The 18,190-nt window shown below is 33.6% G+C and overlaps 1 protein-coding gene across 1 annotated transcript; it reads left to right on the top strand.

The window, feature by feature from the left end:
- Nucleotides 1-244: 244 nt before the first annotated feature.
- On the top strand, nt 245-17,659 carry LOC111718462 (Krueppel-like factor 6). Its single transcript, XM_023494067.1, has 3 exons — nt 245-574; nt 12,605-13,352; nt 15,221-17,659. The coding sequence occupies exons 1-3, from the start codon at nt 473-475 to the stop codon at nt 15,394-15,396; spliced, it is 1,026 nt and encodes a 341-aa protein (XP_023349835.1). The 5' UTR covers nt 245-472; the 3' UTR covers nt 15,397-17,659.
- Nucleotides 17,660-18,190: the final 531 nt, after the last annotated feature.

Genomic DNA, 18,190 nt, shown 5'->3' with positions numbered 1-18,190 from the left:
ATTGATTGACAGAACTTGAATTCGGCGCAACTGCCAATTGTTGAATCCCATCCTACGGTGATATCATTGCCCCAAGTCACAGAGAAAATCAACAGAAATGTTCTGCTTACGGCGCCCTGAGTCAAGCCATCCAATGAGAGAGCTCGATACAGCGGTGTACTACTAGTAGAGGATGAAAGCTGGTCTCTGATTGGCTGAAAACTGCAGAATGCGGTCTAATGTCTCTAGCTGTGTGAGCGCTCCGCACTGTGGAAAACTTCAGTTACAATTCTTCCTTCGAAAGGAAACCACATAACATTTCTCTCTGATTATTTGTCACCTTTAGTTGACAAGTGGAATCCACCTGTTGGGTGTGAGTTTAACATTGAGTGTATGACCCTTCAAACCAGGGACACCCTGGACCGGTGAAAAGTGAGTTGACCCCTAGTGCTCGCTGGGTCTTTATTACCTGGACGTTTATCCCGGTCTCAGGATGGACGTTTTACCAAGCGGTGGTATTTTTCGGGAGCTCCAGGTGGTTCATGATACTGGATACTTTTCCGGTCAAGCCAGCCTAGAGGAGGATTGGCATCAGGTATCTATCTATCTATCTATCTATATCCTTCTTGTCACGCCAAACTAAAGTAAATTCCATGTAAGATGTAAATCTTACATGTTTTCAATCATAAATACTCTTATTACAGAGCAATTGAGAGGAACACAAATATTTTGAATATTTTTTAATGTAACTGACGTAGATTTACAATTTTTTTATACTTGTGACAAAACCCACGCACCCCTGACCCTTTAGTAAAAGTAAATTAAACCTAAAGTCTGACCGCGTCAACCTTGTTGCACCGGCTAGCCCTGTTGATTGTCTTCTTTATTAACCCAATGTCCGTGCGGTGCAGTACAAACTGGGACCGGAAAGGTTGACCCGGATCGGAAATTCAAATGTACTACGGGTGCCCGTGCATTATGCATAGAGTTGACCTTCTTCTTCCTCCTAGTTAAGTTGAGATAATTCCATTTTTATAAAACTTTTTATCTATCTTTATATATATATCTTGATTAAACACATTGTTTCACTTCAGGTTTCATGTTCTTTGACCTAATATCAATCTTTATCTATCTATCTATCTTTAAATATGTCTTTCTATTCTATCTATTCTATCTATTCTATCTATTTTATCTATTTTATCTATTTTATCTATTCTATCTATTCTATATATTCTACCTATCCTATCTATTCTATATATTCTATCTATTCTATATATTCTATCTTTTCTATCTATTTTATCTATTTTATCTATTTTATCTATTTTATCTATTCTATCTATTCTACCTATTCTATATATTCTACCTATCCTATCTATTCTATATATTCTATCTATTCTACCTATTCTATCTATTCTATCTATTCTATCTATTCTATCTATTCTATCTATTCTATATATTCTATCTATTCTATCTATTCTATCTATTCTATCTATTCTATCTATTCTATCTATTCTATCTATTCTATATATTCTATCTATTCTATCTATCTACACGTCTATGAATTATTTTATCTTACAAAAAAACTACTGAAAAACTATAATGTTTTATAATCTAATCTAATCTTGTATATGCAATTATGAATTATTTAACAATTCTTATTTTGTATATATCTATTCATCTATCTATTTTTCTATTTCTCTATTTGACAGCTATATAATTGCTTTAAATGTCATCTGAAAAAATTTATAAAATTATGAACAAGAATTAATTCATTTCACTTAATAGATTTGTTAATATGAAAATTTGCAATTTAATAAAAAATTCCTTTATTTGCATGGCAGGTTCTATATGGAGGTTTTGCTTTGAACCTTTTTCAGACCACCTCTAAATTTAATTTAATTTCAAATCAACTTTCTTCTCATTTGAGGTTAAGATATGAAAGAATTCAAAATGTTTAACAAATCCAACAAAAATATTATTGGTTTACTTATTACTATACTTAATAAATTAATTAATTAATTATTTATCTATTAATTTATATCTGTTTTTGAATGACATTGTTCAACTTGAAAAATAATAAATTATATGTATTAGATATTTTTTTGGGATTATTTGTGAATATAGAATACGATAAATTGTATAAATAACACGATTGAAAAAACTAAATTTTATCTCTTATTTTTATACGCTGAAAACATGGTTTACGAAACTGAAAAGCCAAAAGAGAATCTTGACAATGTTAAATTGTGTTCTATCTATCTATCTATCTATCTATCTATCTATCTATCTATCTATCTATCTATCTATCTATCTATCTATCTATCTATCTATCTATCTTTCTATCTATCTATCTATCTATCTATCTATCTATCTATCTATCTATCTATCTATCTTTCTATCTATCTATCTTTCTATCTATCTATATCTATCTAACTTTCTATCTATCTATCTATCTATCTATCTAGCTATCTATTCTAGATTCTACACTCTGTCAATAACAAGTCAAATCTTGAATTCCTCTCCTGCATTCCTTTACTAGCTATCTTATTATCTAACTATCTGTATATTTATCTATCTATCTATCTAGCTTCAAACCTTTAACCACCCCCCCCCCCCCCATCTGCCTGAACCCTCTTGCATTCCTACTGCCTACATAGTACCTTACATGCATGCACATAGGCCCTATGTGTTTATCTATCTATCTATTTATCTAACTATTTATCTATTTTTATATAGATATCTTTATATATCTATCTATCTAGCTATCTATCTAATCATCTATTTATAAATATAAAGAAGAAAAATAATAATCTATAAGTCTACATACATAATAATAATTATATGTCTACATATCAATCTATCAATTTATCTATCTATCTATTTATAAATCTGAGCATTGATAAATAGTATTTTTATTGTATCAACATTATAATTCATGCTTTATGCAATCTTAACTTATCTATTATCTATACATCTATCTAACTGCCTTTCTTTGATCTATCTATCTATCATGTTTCATGCTTTTTGCAATGTTAAGGATAGCTATCCATCCATCTATCTATCTGTCTATCTATCTATTCTATTTTTATTTCTTCTTTACATCCTTGTTTGCAAGCAAAAACCTTCCATACATGGGTTTAACATTTTTTATATAGGCCCATTGGGTGTCTAAAATATATGCAGAAATGTATGCAAAAATATCAACTAAAAATCGTAGAATTAGATGTTAAAAAAAAACAAAAATAAAGATTATTTTTATAGAATTTTAAGAATGTTTAATAATGTATCTTACAAAAATTACATTTAACTTTACTATAAACTTCATCCAAACCCCTACTGACATTTTTTCCTTCTGAACGAAATTCTTTTTCATGTAAATTTTGCATACCGTGTTAAATTCAACATCTTTTCCTGTGTTTTCCATATACATATTTAAGCGTATAAAATAATAATAAAAATCTTGAAATGTCTTTTTTCTTCAACGTTTTTCTTCATGTACATGTATTTTTAAAAAAAGATTAAATCATTTCATTAAAGAAATTTTATTTTTGGAAAATTTTGAACTATAAGGGAACAATTAAAAAAAAGAAAAAATTAAGACATTCATTTCAATTCCATGCCTCCTCTCCTTACTATTTGCTAAAAAAAAAAATTTTAAACATATTTTTGAGAAAATAAATATCCTTGTTATCCTTTATATATGGATCTCTCTCAGCGGGATGATGCATACGCGAAGGGCGTATATTCACCTGTACGTAATACGCATATTTAATATTCATATACGCATGCAGAGAGGTATGCATTTCATACGCAACATCAATCTTGGCAAATGCGTCAAATCAATACTGGGGATGTTTGACAAATTATATTTGAACGCATGCATAGTGATCAAGTGGTTTGCGTAATGCGTATGGGTTCAAGCTTCAAATATTAATGCTTTTTGTGTCTACTTTGTTTTTATAGAATCCTCCTGTAAAGGGTAGGGTGAAAATTTGTTTTATCAATAGACACAAATATATCTAGTTGTTACGCAAATGTATCTAGTTGTTACGCAAGTTTTCATGATTTACACTTCTCCTAAATTGAAACATAAATACTATTGTTGCTCGCTGCACTCTCAAACCTGAATCATATAATTAAATAATAATGACGCCATTTTGCGTCAGAAATGGCGGTTTACGCGCGTATATATACGCACTCAAGCATAACTATTCTTTTGTACATCTTTCTCTGGAATGTATCAAATGTATGTGAATTCATTTATTTATTCATTTTCAATTTATAAAACTAAAGGTGGTCTTTTTTATGTAAGATACGTTTGACGTTTCGAGCGTTGATGGTTAACGTTTTTTGACGTTGAAGATTTTTTTAGTCTGTAATTTCGATTTGAACCACCATGATCGTTTCAATTTGCTGTCCATTTCAACTTCTGTTTGCTGTCCATTTCAATTTCTGTTTGCTGTCTATTGCAACTTCTGTTTGCTGTCCATTTCAACTTCTGTTTGCTGTCTATTGCAACTTCCGTTTGCTGTCCATTTCAACTTCTGTTTGCTGTCCATTTCAACTTCTGTTTGCTGTCCATTTCAATGTTCATTACAAAGATGTCCGTACTCTGTCCGATATCTGTCCGTTCTCTGTACGTCCGTTCTCCGTCCGGTACTACGTCAATGTGAACTGTGGAATTCAACGATATTTAGGGTTTGGAATAAATTACTAGGTGGGCTTCTACCCCCCCCCCCTTCCCCACTCTACAACCCCCCCTGCCCTCAACTCTTTTCAAATATCTGCTTTTGGGAATATTTTTAGGATCTAATCTTTGTTAGCGCTAAAACTTTTTTTAAAAAATCTTGGTTTCTTGATCTTAATTTCGGAGTTTCATTTGTTTTCGACACAAACTGACCATGTTTGAAATTAATCATTAATTGTCACTTTATCTATCCATCAAAACAAAGCTTGATGAACCTTACATAGCCTCATCAATAAAAATAAAATTTTAAAATTTAGAAAATGACCTAAAACGTGAAAGATAGATATGCGTTTAATATATACAAATGAACTAATATGAGCCAGTTAGGCAGTGAGTTAATATACATAAATATGGCCTTAAGGCCTAGACAAACTGCCTAAAAATCCAAGAAAAGCCAAAACTAAAATAGAGCTAGTCACGAAACAAAATAATTTTTGATATCTGCACCGAGCAAAAGGATGGATAAGTTTATAATTTGAAATATTTCAACGGACTTGAAAATAGAACAAAATTAGATGCAAAGAGTACAATTTTGTTGAAAAATCCCCCCCCCCGCAACATTTTTGCTTCTGAGTTTATGATTTAAATTTAGCTTTGCGAAGCATAGTCTTCTATTGTTTATTTTTACTAGGGGGGAGCAAACATTTATTTGTTTGTTTGTTTGTTTGTTTGTTCAATGGCCATTTATTTTCAAATTTGTTTGAGGTAATTTAACAAGATTTTTCCTAAATTATTTTTGTTATTTTATCAATAATTTACATGTTTTTGTTCAATAATTTCATGTTTTGTATAATTTTAATTTTTTCAATGACAATGAATTTGCAATTCATGAATAAGAGTTTAAATATTTTTTTATATCTGATTTTATGGAATTTGTGCAAAATTGGATTCAATCGTGCATGTTCTCGGCTTTGTTTTCTACCGACCTTAGAAACCGGTTTCAAACATGAATGTATGTATGCAGGAATATATGAGGGAAGGATAAGAGGATGAAAGGATGAATGAATGACTGACTGAATGAATGAATGAATGAATGAGAGGATGTCAAATTAGCTTAAATATATTTCAATGTATAATGTGCAGAGATATTTTTCAAAAATGCAGTTTAGATAAAAAACCAAATTCACGATCTGAATGCAGTTATATGAATGCATGAAAACAAGGTCCTGGCTTGAGAACTGCCTGTATTTATCCCTGGTATAGAAGGGTGGGCCTGAAACTGCCTGTTTATGGCCTGAAATGAATTGAGGTGAAGGTATAATGGTTTACATCTGTTCTGGTTCAAGCTAACATGCTTTAATGATAGAGATGACACCTTAATAAACCCATTTAACATTTAGTCCTTCCCTCTCCTTCCCTCTCCTTCCCTCTCCTTCCCTCTCCTTCCCTCTCCTTCCCTCTTCACCTTCCTTCTTTTCCCCACCTTCCTATTCCTACTTTTCCCCACCTTCCTTCTTTTCCCTACCTTTCTTCTTTTCCCAACCTTCCTTCTTTTCCTTTACCTTTCTAATTTTCCTTTTTTCATGTCTCAGACACCCTCCTCCCTCCCCCTAATTTACTTGGTTATTATTAGCTTTATATAAAAAACGTATTTGTTTATTAATCGGTGGAAAATTAATCTCTTTATTAATTCATGAATTGCAGTATTGATACATGGCATATATTCCTCTAATTACAATTGTTTATCGAAAGGGGGGGGATTCCGAGTAGGGGGGGGGGGGAATTAATATATTTGTCAAAGAATATAAATATGAATATTTACACTGCAAATAAACTTGTCAAATTTTGACAAAATTGCCTTGTATTGTTACAACAACATTCAACAAGGAATGGGGGGGAGGGGGGGTAGAGAGTAGGTTGATTGTTACTAGATGGGGGGTTAAATGTCCTTACATGTTTTACGTGCTTCAGGCATCATTAAACCATTATATTCCCCAGGTCCCCGGAAACCATACCCCCCTCCCCATCCGCCCCCAGAAAGTATTCCCCCCTCCCCAGGGTTAGTTGGCAGGAAACCTGGGAAAGGGAGGGGGTAAAAGTTTATAAAAGGGGTTATTCACGATTAAGTCTGTTTATAAAACATAATAAATAAAATAAAAACATTGACAAGCAGGAAAATCCAAGAAAACAGGAAAATCTACGAAAATTTTTATATAATTGTTTTACAATGGTTGAAGAGAAAATGCTATGGAGTAAAAGCACTTAAAAAAAATTAAGCGGGTTCGAAGCTAAATTTTAGCCTTGTTAAATATTAAAGCTATGAAATATTAAATGCAAGAAATGTCCAGACATTTTCCTGTTTGTTTTTGTACTTTTGTTTCATCTAAATTTTAATTTATTTCGTTCAAAACAACGTTCCGAAAATAGTTTTTTCTCAATTGTATTTTTTACTGGAAACTTCAGCCATAAAGTAAACACAGGGTAATCAGTAATGTTGCACACTCTGTTATGGTTTATTGTTGCATACTTTGTGAAAGGTTTCTTATTGTATACTCTGTGTTTGATTTATTGTTGAATACTCTGTGTTTGGTTTCATGTTCATGGTTTCTTGTTGCATACTCTGTGTATGGTTTATTGTTGAATACTCTGTGTTTGGTTTCATGTTCATGGTTTCTTGTTGCATACTCTGTGTATGGTTTATTGTTGTCACAGGTGTGGGGGGGGAGGGATATTTATGGGAGAAGGGTATTCATTACCCGTCGATGTACCTGCATTGAACCGTGAAGTAAGCCTCAGTGCTATACTCTAAACATTACCAGTAAAGGGGTGGAATACTGAACAGTTGCAGACAAATACTAATTACTGAACAGTTGTAGACTTTCTTAGTTGGGATATAAAATGTCAACCACGAAATTTTTGTTTTCTTTTGAACAACCAACTTTAATGTAGCTGTACAGTTCATACTCACAGATTATTGTTGTATGTGAAGGATAAGGATGTGAACACACAACTTGTATGGTTGGATGGTCTGTAAAGTGTACAGTGTGCAGTGTACAGTGTACAGTACTGTACATTATAATATTGTTTATGTTTAAGAGCATGTTTGTATAAGGATAAGGCTGTGTACCCACAACTTGTATGGTTGGATGGTCTGTACAGTGTACAGTGTGCAGTGTACAATGTACAGTACTGTACATTATTATATTGTTTATGTATAAGAGCATGTTTATATAAAGATAAGGATGTGTACACACAACTTGTATGGTTGGATGGTCTGTACCAAGATAAATGAGCGAACTTCCTTCCTTCTCATTCAGGGTTAAATACTCCTCTCTTATTCTGCTTTTTCTCTTTTTCCCATTTCTAATAATTTTCTTTGTGTTCTTATCTTATCTGTTTTCACTTTTTCATTCTCTTTCTTTTCGTTTTCTGCTTTTAATCTACTATTTCTGTTTTATCCATTCTTTTTAGCTCATTCATTCTCTGTAATCCCTTCTTATTCTATCCATCTTAACTCATTCATACTCCCTCCTTTCTTATTCTATCCATTCTAACTCATTCATTCTCTATCCTTTCTTATTCTATCCATTCTAACTCATTCATACTCTATCCCTTCTTATTCTATCCATCTTAATTCATTTATTCTCCATCCTTTCTTATTCTATCCATTGTAACTCATTCATACTATCCTTTCTTATTCTATCCATTCTAACTCATTCATACTCTATCCCTTCTTATTCTATCCATCTTAATTCATTTATTCTCCATCCTTTCTTATTCTATCCATTGTAACTCATTCATACTCTATCCCTTCTTATTCTATCCATCTTAACTCATTCATACTCTATCCTTTCTTATTCTATCCATCCTAACTCATTTATTCTCCATCCTTTCTTATTCTATCCATTGTAACTCATTCATACTCTATCCCTTCTTATTCTATCCATTGTAACTCATTTATTTTCTATCCTTTCTTATTCTATCCATTGTAACTCAGTCATACTCTATCCTTAATCTATTTATCTCTCTTTTCTATTGTAATTTTCATCTATGAGTGCTTTCACTATCCCTCATTTCTTTTAATTCATTCATTCTTTCGTTCTTACTTTTTAAAAATATTTTTTACTGATTAATTTTTTTTGATCTAGTTGTTATCTATTTAACTAATGGGCTTTTCTCAGTTTTTTTACACCCATTTAAACTAAACAATGGTCTCTGTTCTTTTTTAATTATTTCTTTTTTATCTTTTTTCTCTTTCTTATGTGTGTCTCTTTTTTTTATTAAATCTTGTTTTTTCTCTTTTTCTTCTATTTCTTCTTTTAACATATTTCCGAATACTTTCTATCGAATTTGATTTTCTGTCTACTCCTTCCCTCCCCCCACTTATTCGTTGTTCGTTTTTCTTTCTCTCGGTTTTTCTCCCTCTGAGTATGTGAAATGAAATATGTTTAAAAAGAAAATTCAAACAATATTTTACCTAAAACTTTGACATTTTTTAAACTGCAATATGTAGAGGATCAATTTATCTCAAAATAAATTCAAATCAACAAGTTTTCACTTGTAAAACCTCCCAACATATATTAGCCGCGGGAAACATCATTAATCTTTTAAACTACAAATTATATTAATAAATAAAGTTTGAAGCATCTAAACATGCTTTTTTTAAACTTAAAAAATCTTGTAAAGGGAGGGTCACTTGACAGTACCGTTGTAAATATGATATATCTCTTGTAAAGGGAGAGTCACTTGACAGTACCGTTGTAAAACTGACATGCCACTCTGGTAAAGGGAGGATCACTTGACAGTACTGTTGTAAAACTGACATATCACTCTTGTAAAGGGAGGATCACTTGACACTACCGTTGTAAATCTGACATGTCACTCTTGTAAAGGGAGGGTCACTTGACAGTACCGTTGTAAAACTCACATGTCACTCTTGTAAAGGGAGGTACACTTGACAGTACCGTTGTAAATCTGACATGTCACTCTTGGAAAGGGAGGGTCACTTTACAGTACCGTTGTAAATCTGACATGTCACTCTTGTAGAGGGAGGGTCACTTGATAGTACCGTTGTAAATCTGACATGTCACTCTTGTAAAGGGAGGGTAATTTAACATTTTGTGCATAGCCGCTTAAAGTTTTAAGACTTGATAAAAGTATAAATTCCCTGGAAAGAAAATTGTGTGAATGTAATTGTATAATTTATCTGAATGTATAATGTATTGGAAGCATTAAGGCTGTGAATACATGAATTCTAAACTCAAGGAATACATTCATGTATTTAAACACATGAAAGTTTTCAGCTTGAAGATTGTAAACTAAAACATATGGATTCTTATAAGATTGTAAAAATGTTATTTTCAAACACAAAATAAAAGCTCAAATATATTGAACACTTTCAACAAGCTCAAATTTTCCAATCAGCTTTTCGAGTTTTTAATTTTTGTAAATGTAAAATTAAATCTTTGGAACTGAGTCCAAAATATGCACATGGAGCAGATATAGAATTGAACCTGGAGAAAACAGAACCTTGATACTTTTAATATTCTTCCTTACTCCAGGATAAGATAACATTCAGAGCCCAGAAGTAATTGGAAATAAGGGGAACCGTGGAGGGAANTATGAGATTGGATGGGATTGGATGGGATCTGAAAGTGTGACCCTCTCTCCCTATACCCTTGTTCTTCTCTACATAATGTTGGCAAGAGTGTCGTGTAGAAACCATTCCTTGCCAGCTATTCCTCTATTCATATATGTACAAATATAAAAATACATATTATATATATTTACAGAAAGTACATTGACATGCACGTGTCTTTTTTTGCAACCTTGGGAGTTTAAAGAGACTGTAAGCGTAATTTCAAGTGACCCTCCATGCAAACAACTGTATTGTACGCCTAAATGCGTTGTCTAGCTGATTAAGTATGAATTAGATATCCATGTTTTGCATTCTTTAACCGGGTTGTTTTAAGTTGCGGGTTCGCCGCAAAAGTGACTTGCGCATTTCTAGCTTATAGGTGGAGAAATCTCGAGAAATAAACACTGTTCACGTCAGGAAAACGACATCATCGTCTACAAGTTTGATCAGTTTAAGGTTTCAAGGGTTCTGTTGTAAATCGGACATTGCCATTTTTGCATGTAGGTCACTTGAAATTACGCTTACAGTCCCTTTTAAACTATGCAGTGCACAAAAACATATACTTGTGTGTGACTATACACACATTGATTCAATTATTCAATTTAATTTTATAATTCAATCCAATGAATGAAACAAGATGGCGGAATACAATTTTTTTAGTTAATCTCCACGCAAAGATGACAATACCAAATTCACAATGGTAATCTTGAAACCTTTTTCTGATTAGAAGATATTGATGTTTTTTAAGTTTAGTGTTTCATTCTAATAATTCCTGTAGCAGAAGTGCGCATCATAGACAACCAACAATTTAGAATAATCAAGTTTTAAATAATAAACATTGATATCTAGTTCGTAATTAATCGAATAAAACTGTTCAGCGTACACCGTTGTGAATCGGACATTGACATCTTTGTATGGAGGGTCCCCGGACATACGCTTACTGTTTCTTTATCAAGTAGATTAAAGTTAAAAAGGAAGGATTTAAGGATGAATAGGAGCCAGGAAGAATGAATGAAAGGATGAATGAGAATGAATGAATGAATAATCATGAATGAATTCATGTTTATATAAGATGTGTACACTGTAAAGCCTACTTTATTCCTCAATATTTTCTCCTATTGTGACCGTAGTTAAGCCACAATACATCTACATGCATGGGTTGGGTGGGATAGATTAGTTAGGATGGGGGTGAATGTTTGTTATTTGAAACTGAAATCGTAGAAGTTATAACATGTACTGATGTAGATATAATACTGAACATGCAAGTTTTCTATGTTTTAAATACCTAAGCTATGAATCATCATAAGTTTAAAACTATAGTTAAAATGTTTGGCCTAAATATAATATACGTTTAAAAAGTAATAAAATAATAAACTTGTAAAAAAGTGGAGGAGAGGGCTTCTGACCTAAATTAGAAATAATGAATTTATATTAATACCCGTGCACATTTAATGATCCCCTTTCCCTTTCCCCTTTTCTTTCCCAATTCCCTTTCTCCTTCTCTTTCCCCTTCATTTCCTCTCCTCTTTCCCAATTACCTTCCTCGTTCTCTTTCCCAATTCCCTTCCTCCATCTCTTTCCCCTTCGCTTTCCAAATTCCCTTCCTCATTCTCTTCCCCCTTCCCTTTCCCTTTCCCTGTCTCTTTCCCTTTCTCTTTCCCCTTCGCTTTCCCAATTCCCTTCCTCCTTCTCTTCTCCCTTCCTAGTATTTTTCCTCGCTTCCTTCTCTTCTTTTTCCCTTTTCCTTAAGAACAGAAGGAAAATCAATTGATGCATAACAAATTCAAATAAATAAATACAAAAATAATCCTGTTGAACACAAAGAATACAATTGAAACAGAAAAGTAGTATTACATACACCTTTAAAATGAAAAGGAAAATTATAGGAAAAATAGATTTTAAAAAAATCAAAAATGAATGAAATTGAAAATGCATTTAAATTCTGCATCCTATTGTTGAAAACTATAAGAGAGAGGAGGAAATTAATTCATAGTATTCACTGTTTGTTAATTTTAACTCTCACTGTGCAATCAACAAATTGAAATTGAAACGAAAATATTTAAAGAATTTCATGAAACTGAACAATAGCAGTCTTTATTTAAATATACAGGCTCTGAAATGTCAAAATTTAGCTACGATAGAGAAGTATTTTAACTATCTGTACCTAGTTTAGCTAATTCTTTTAATTAGTATTCTTACTTTATTATTCATTAATTCCAACCTGTGAAAAAAGTTAGAATAACTTGCATCTTCTTTTCAAAGAATATTTTTTTTAAAATATTAATTTTATCTGTTTTCAGACGAGTTATGAGATGGAGAGGTACCTAAAGGAGCAGGAGCCCCAGATAAAACCTGAGCCCCTTGATCTAGGAGATCATCAGGAGCTGACCAGCTCCTGGCTCAAGGGAGAGCTGGAGGACGACTACGGACCTATCATCAAGCACGAACTTATCATCAAGTCCGAACCGTCCGACCCGGACGATACAGACGACGATCGGCTCAGCCTGGACGAGTTAAACATTTGGGACCAAAGATTATTTAAGTTTAAAAGTGAAGAATCGTCCGCCGGAGTTTTATCGTCTAGTTCTTCAACATCTAGTATCCACTCCTTGGATGGGGATACTCCACCCTACTCCCCCACCTTGAAGCTAGAACATAATAACCCAATATCGCCGATGGATACACGACAACAGCTGACCGTCAAGGTGGCCGGCAGCCCATTTCCTCTTCAAACCTTAACACCTCCGTCATCGCCGGAATCTGGAACCGCCGTTAGAACCCTTCCCGCCGGTCTGGTCCGAGTGGCAGGTCCTAATGGTACTAGAAGCGCTATTATACGGGTAACCGCCAAGGGCGGTAAAATGATTCCCCGCCTCATTTCCTTCACGCCCGCCACCGTGTCTCTAAAAACGGTTTTGTCTGACCGACAGTTTAGGTTGGAGCAGGCTTTAGAGGAGAAGAGACGGATACATAAATGTAGTTTTCCAAACTGTAAGAAGGTTTATACAAAGAGCTCTCATCTCAAGGCACATCAAAGAACACACACAGGTGGGTTTCAATGTACTTAGAGTTAAATATAATCTTGCCTTGATATATTTTGAAGGGTTTGGGACAGAAATGATGGGACCTCACATGACTACAGGGACGAAGGTTTACGGAGACCGCGCGGTCCAGATTTGAAATTGTCCCTCACAACTTTTGTAAAATCCGCAATTTTATATAATTCTTGTTTCATTCTTTTATATACTAAAACTTGCTCAAAAATTAAAAAAGCTCAGATTATTACTATGATAGAAGCGAAGGGTCTAGTTAGAGGAGAAATAATGGTGATGAAAGCTGTTGGAAAAGATTTTTTTTATCTAGGGGAGATTTTTTTTAGGGGAAGGGGTTTCGTTTTAAGGCTACTATATAGACAGACGGAAGTGAAAAAAAATAATGCAGAGGGTTTTTTTTAAAGTAAAATCAGAATTTAGGGTGGAATTTTTAGGATGAATATGGGGGGGGGGATTCTTAAAATGTGGGAAACATCACTCAGTTTGAATGCTGGAGAGAATGAAATATGGTCGGAAATAGGAAATATAAATTTCAAATCTAGAATTTATTTTAAATTAAATTAAAAATTTTGGAATCTCTTTTAAATTTTAGAATTTAAATCCTTTTCGTAGATTCTATCTTTATCTTAATATATTTTTCAATTTTTGTATAACTTTTATAATATATTATACAAAATGTTTTAACATCTTGGATTTCAATACTAAAAGCTTTATCAGTTGCACTTATAGATATTCACAAGCAACTTTTTAGTATAAACAAAAGATGGCCTTTCGCCACCTTTCACTTCCTTGCAGCCATACTCAAGCATAAACATTAAACAAATTCTTGTAGACCTGTACAGTGTACACGTGTTGCGGTTTTACAGGGTGGTGAAAAACTCTTAGTCTTGGGATTTCCAAACTGTGATCTCCCGTAAAATTCAAAACTAGATTAAATCATACAAAAATGGCTTCATATTATATTCGTCAATTATTGGGATAGGAAGATGACAGACCACATTTTAAACAGCTCTGAAGATTGTGCACACTAATCGACATGTATTTTAAAATTGTAGATCTTTATTCAAATTTAGTGTCTTAAACATACTTTTACAAGTTTTACAGAAAAGGTATAAACAAAAGTAAAGCATTATTTTGTTTAAATGTTCATTGAAGAGGTTTCTCATAAAGAATGACACTTGCGCTCAAATTGCCTCGATCTAAAGATTATAGGAATTGAAATCTTAATTTTTTATAATCCCTATATCCTCGTACCCTGATGTTGTACACCTTTGATATTCAACACTATGATGTATGCTGAGCCGAGATTCCATTTCGGGAGAATTTTCGTCTTATTGTTATTCTTTGCTAGATTAAATATTACGGATCAGGGTTGCGTTAGCTCAGGGTTAGAATTAGACCGGGGATGAAACTAGAAGAAGAGAGAGAAGGTTCAATTTTAGATCCAAGTTTTTTCTCCCAATTTCCTTGTTATGTAGGAGCTGTTTTTACCATTTAGGCTTAAACTCATTTTAAACTTTTCCCGACCTTAGCTCTTAGTTGGTAAACAAGAGAAGGAGGTTGTATATATAGCCCCTGTATTTAATAAGTTCGGGTTAGAATTTGAAACAAATATTATCATGTTTCGCCTTCTCTCTTTGTACATTCCTAAACTTCAAACCTTGCATTAAACCATACTTATTTGCGCAAGCCGCAGACCCCTCTCCACGGAAGTAGGAGGGGTTTTATCATGGTAGTATTAGAGACTATCCGAGAAAATCTTGGTAATTAGTACTCAAGGAGCTGATAACATATTTACCTAAACTATCCCCCCCCCCCTAGACCCCAGTTAACTAGCATAAAATTAATACTTCCTTATTTCAGGGGAGAAACCGTACCGGTGTTCCTGGGACGGATGTGAGTGGAGGTTTGCGCGGAGTGACGAGCTCACCCGACACTATAGGAAGCATACAGGAGCTAAACCCTTCAAATGTTCTCACTGTGATAGAAGTTTCAGCAGATCCGATCATCTTGCGCTTCATCTCAAACGTCATCAGTGATTTGATCGCTATGATCGTATTTTTGATCGCTTGATCCAGTGATTGATCAAAACTGGAGCTCTATCTGTTCAGGCTTGAACCCTGAGCTAAAACGAACCTGAGCTCCAGTCTCGGCTGTGATTATATCCTCTCCAGTTAATTATTAATTAATTAATTAATCGTGCAAAGAATGCTACCTGCTCTGTTCCTCGCAACATAGAACCATCCAAAACTAACTTCTAGTTTCTCAATCTTGTGGTCAAACCATTCTCTAGTCAGTCTCATCCAACCCTACTCTCGGAGCTAAACCTTGATCTCAGGACGGATCCGGCCCCTGCTCCGTGAAGAGGGGTTTATCTGCCCTGTCTATACCGGATACTGGAGCAAGATTATACCCGGATACTCTCGCAGTATGATTTCTATCATCCTGATGCTCTCTTACAAAAGAGGAGAGATTTATTCAACTACAATATGCATTTTCTTATCTTTTGTCCTCGCAAGGATTTGTTCATTTTAACCTTCTGGTCGAACAATTGTCTAACAACAACATTAACCCTTTAATATCTTATTTTTTTTCTTATTATTTCATTTTTAATTATCCTGGATTTCAATTTTCCTTCCGTCTTCCCAGGTTTGATCTCAACAAAAAAAATATTCTTCTGTTTTTTAAAGTCCTAGTCTTGTTTATTTTTTACATTTTTTCATTTTTTTGTGGCAACTCTTTCTCTCAATATTCTTTTTTATTCTCTTCTTTCCTAAAGTTAGTAAACTATTTTAACTCTAAATTGTTAAACCTCAAAACCCTCTGTACTTTTGAGTTCTTAATCTTTGCTCTTGTACTCTTAGTTATTAAACCTCTGTTCTCCTACTATCTTGAGATGTTAAACCTCTAGTATCCTACTACCCTAGTTATCAAACCTCTGTTATCCTACTTTCCTGAGTTATTAAACCTATGGTTCCTTGACCCTGAGTTATTAATCCTCTGTTTTCCTACTTTCCTGAGTTATTAAACCTATGGTTCCTTGACCCTGAGTTATTAATCCTCTGTTTTCCTACTTTCCTGAGTTATTAAACCTCTGGTCTCCTTGTATCCTGAGTTATAAACCTCTGGTCTCCTTGTATCCTGAGTTCTTAAACCTCTGTTCTCCTACTTTCCTGTGTTATTAAACCTCTGGTGACCTTGTTCCCTGAGTTATTAAACCTCTGGTCTCCTTGTACTCTGAGTTATTTAACCTCTGGTCTCATTGTACCCTGAGTTATTAAACCTCTGGTCTCCTTGTACCCTGAGTTATTAAACCTCTGGTCTCCTTGTATCCTGTGTTATTAAACTTCTATTCTCTTGGTACTCTAAGATACTGGAAGAATACTAAACGAAGTTTAGCTGCAGTATTTCTAATCTCTCATAAGCTCCCCCCTCTTCCCCCCCCTTTCCCCCCTCATCCCTAGTCTCATTCAATACTTGGCTTTTAATTCCTTTTCTTTTATGCAAGTACTCTTCTTTCCTTCCATACAGGGAGAAGAAAGACGACCTGATACCCGCATATTTATCAAGGTTCAACATATTTTGTTGATCCCTGTAACACCCTCTCCCTTTTTTATTCTATATCAACCAAAGAAGAAATATTCAAAACTACCAGGCTCAACATTTTTATCCCGCTCTCCACACACCAATTTCTTCATATTATCCCCACCCAGCAAACCCAGCCCAATATTAAAGCTTCAATTCATTCCTTGAATTTTAATAGAAAATAGGAAACAGTCCAAACCTTATGTCGGTCACCAAAGTTAAGATTATAAATCCAATCTTCTTCCCGCTTTTTTTCAATTTGCTTTCTTTTTGTTTTTCCTTCCTTCCTTTCTTCCTTAGAAATTAGACTAAAACTCTCCACCAATTTTTCATATTTTTCAGCTTAATGCGCGAACTAGGCTGTGAAGAATGTTTAGCAAAATGTCGGCCATTTTCTACAATAGTCGGTTATTTCAAAAAAATAAGCGAGTCAAAAAATAGAAGAATAGTTAGCAATCCAGGAAAAGTAACCTCTTGTAAATTGGAAAATGCAACCGTTCAAGTCCGGAGAAATAGTAAACAAACAAACAAATAAAATCAATAGTTTAAAATTCCTTCCTTTCATGTACACTGCCAACATCCTTCTGTACAGTGCACGTGTAGTGCTATGTACTCCATGTACCCTAAACTATGTACTATGCTTGATATTTTCAATGTTCTGTAAATGTGCTTTTAACACCAATAGAATTGACGTGTTTCAGTCCTTCCGACCGACAAGGTCTAAAATTTAAATTTTTCCTCCAAAAATGTGTTTTCTCGAGTAGAGTTCCTATATATTAATATAGTAAAACTGCTGACTACTATTTTGGTTACAAAATATGATTATTAGGCTTCTTGCTTTATTTAATCATTATTCAAAATTGCCTTATTATTATATTTGCTTTTTTTGAAATTGCGAAATAAATTGAATAAATAAATAACTGTGTCGTATTTAAAATTTCGTATTTTGAACAGTAATATTGAACAAAATTATAAAAAAATATTAAGCGTAATTGCAAAGACGACAATGTCAGATTCACCCTCAAAAAATTCCCTGATCAAGTAGGTCTGATTTCCAAAAATTATATACCAAAGTTTATAATTTGTAAATCTATTGCAGTAAAATTTTAGGAATTATCAGAGTTACCACGTTCAAATCTAGAAAAACGACAATATATTCCACATTATTGCTCAGATAAAGTTTAATCGGACATTGTCATCTTTGCTTGAATGATTACTTGAAATTACGCGTACAGTCCCTTCGACACG

The sequence above is a fragment of the Eurytemora carolleeae genome, unplaced genomic scaffold, assembly GCF_000591075.1.
Source record: "Eurytemora carolleeae unplaced genomic scaffold, Eaff_2.0 scaffold78, whole genome shotgun sequence".
NCBI lineage: Eukaryota > Metazoa > Arthropoda > Copepoda > Calanoida > Temoridae > Eurytemora > Eurytemora carolleeae.
Note: the sequence above shows the minus strand (reverse complement) of the source record. Positions and strands in the feature narration are given on the sequence as shown.

Excerpts from the sequence above, each read along its gene's own strand:
- LOC111718462 (XM_023494067.1), top strand. The coding sequence starts at position 473 with ATGGACGTTTTACCAAGCGGTGGTATTTTTCGGGAGCTCCAGGTGGTT. Across the intron at positions 575-12,604 it reads TAGAGGAGGATTGGCATCAG|ACGAGTTATGAGATGGAGAG; the intron begins GTATCTATCTAT and ends ATCTGTTTTCAG. Across the intron at positions 13,353-15,220 it reads ACATCAAAGAACACACACAG|GGGAGAAACCGTACCGGTGT; the intron begins GTGGGTTTCAAT and ends TCCTTATTTCAG.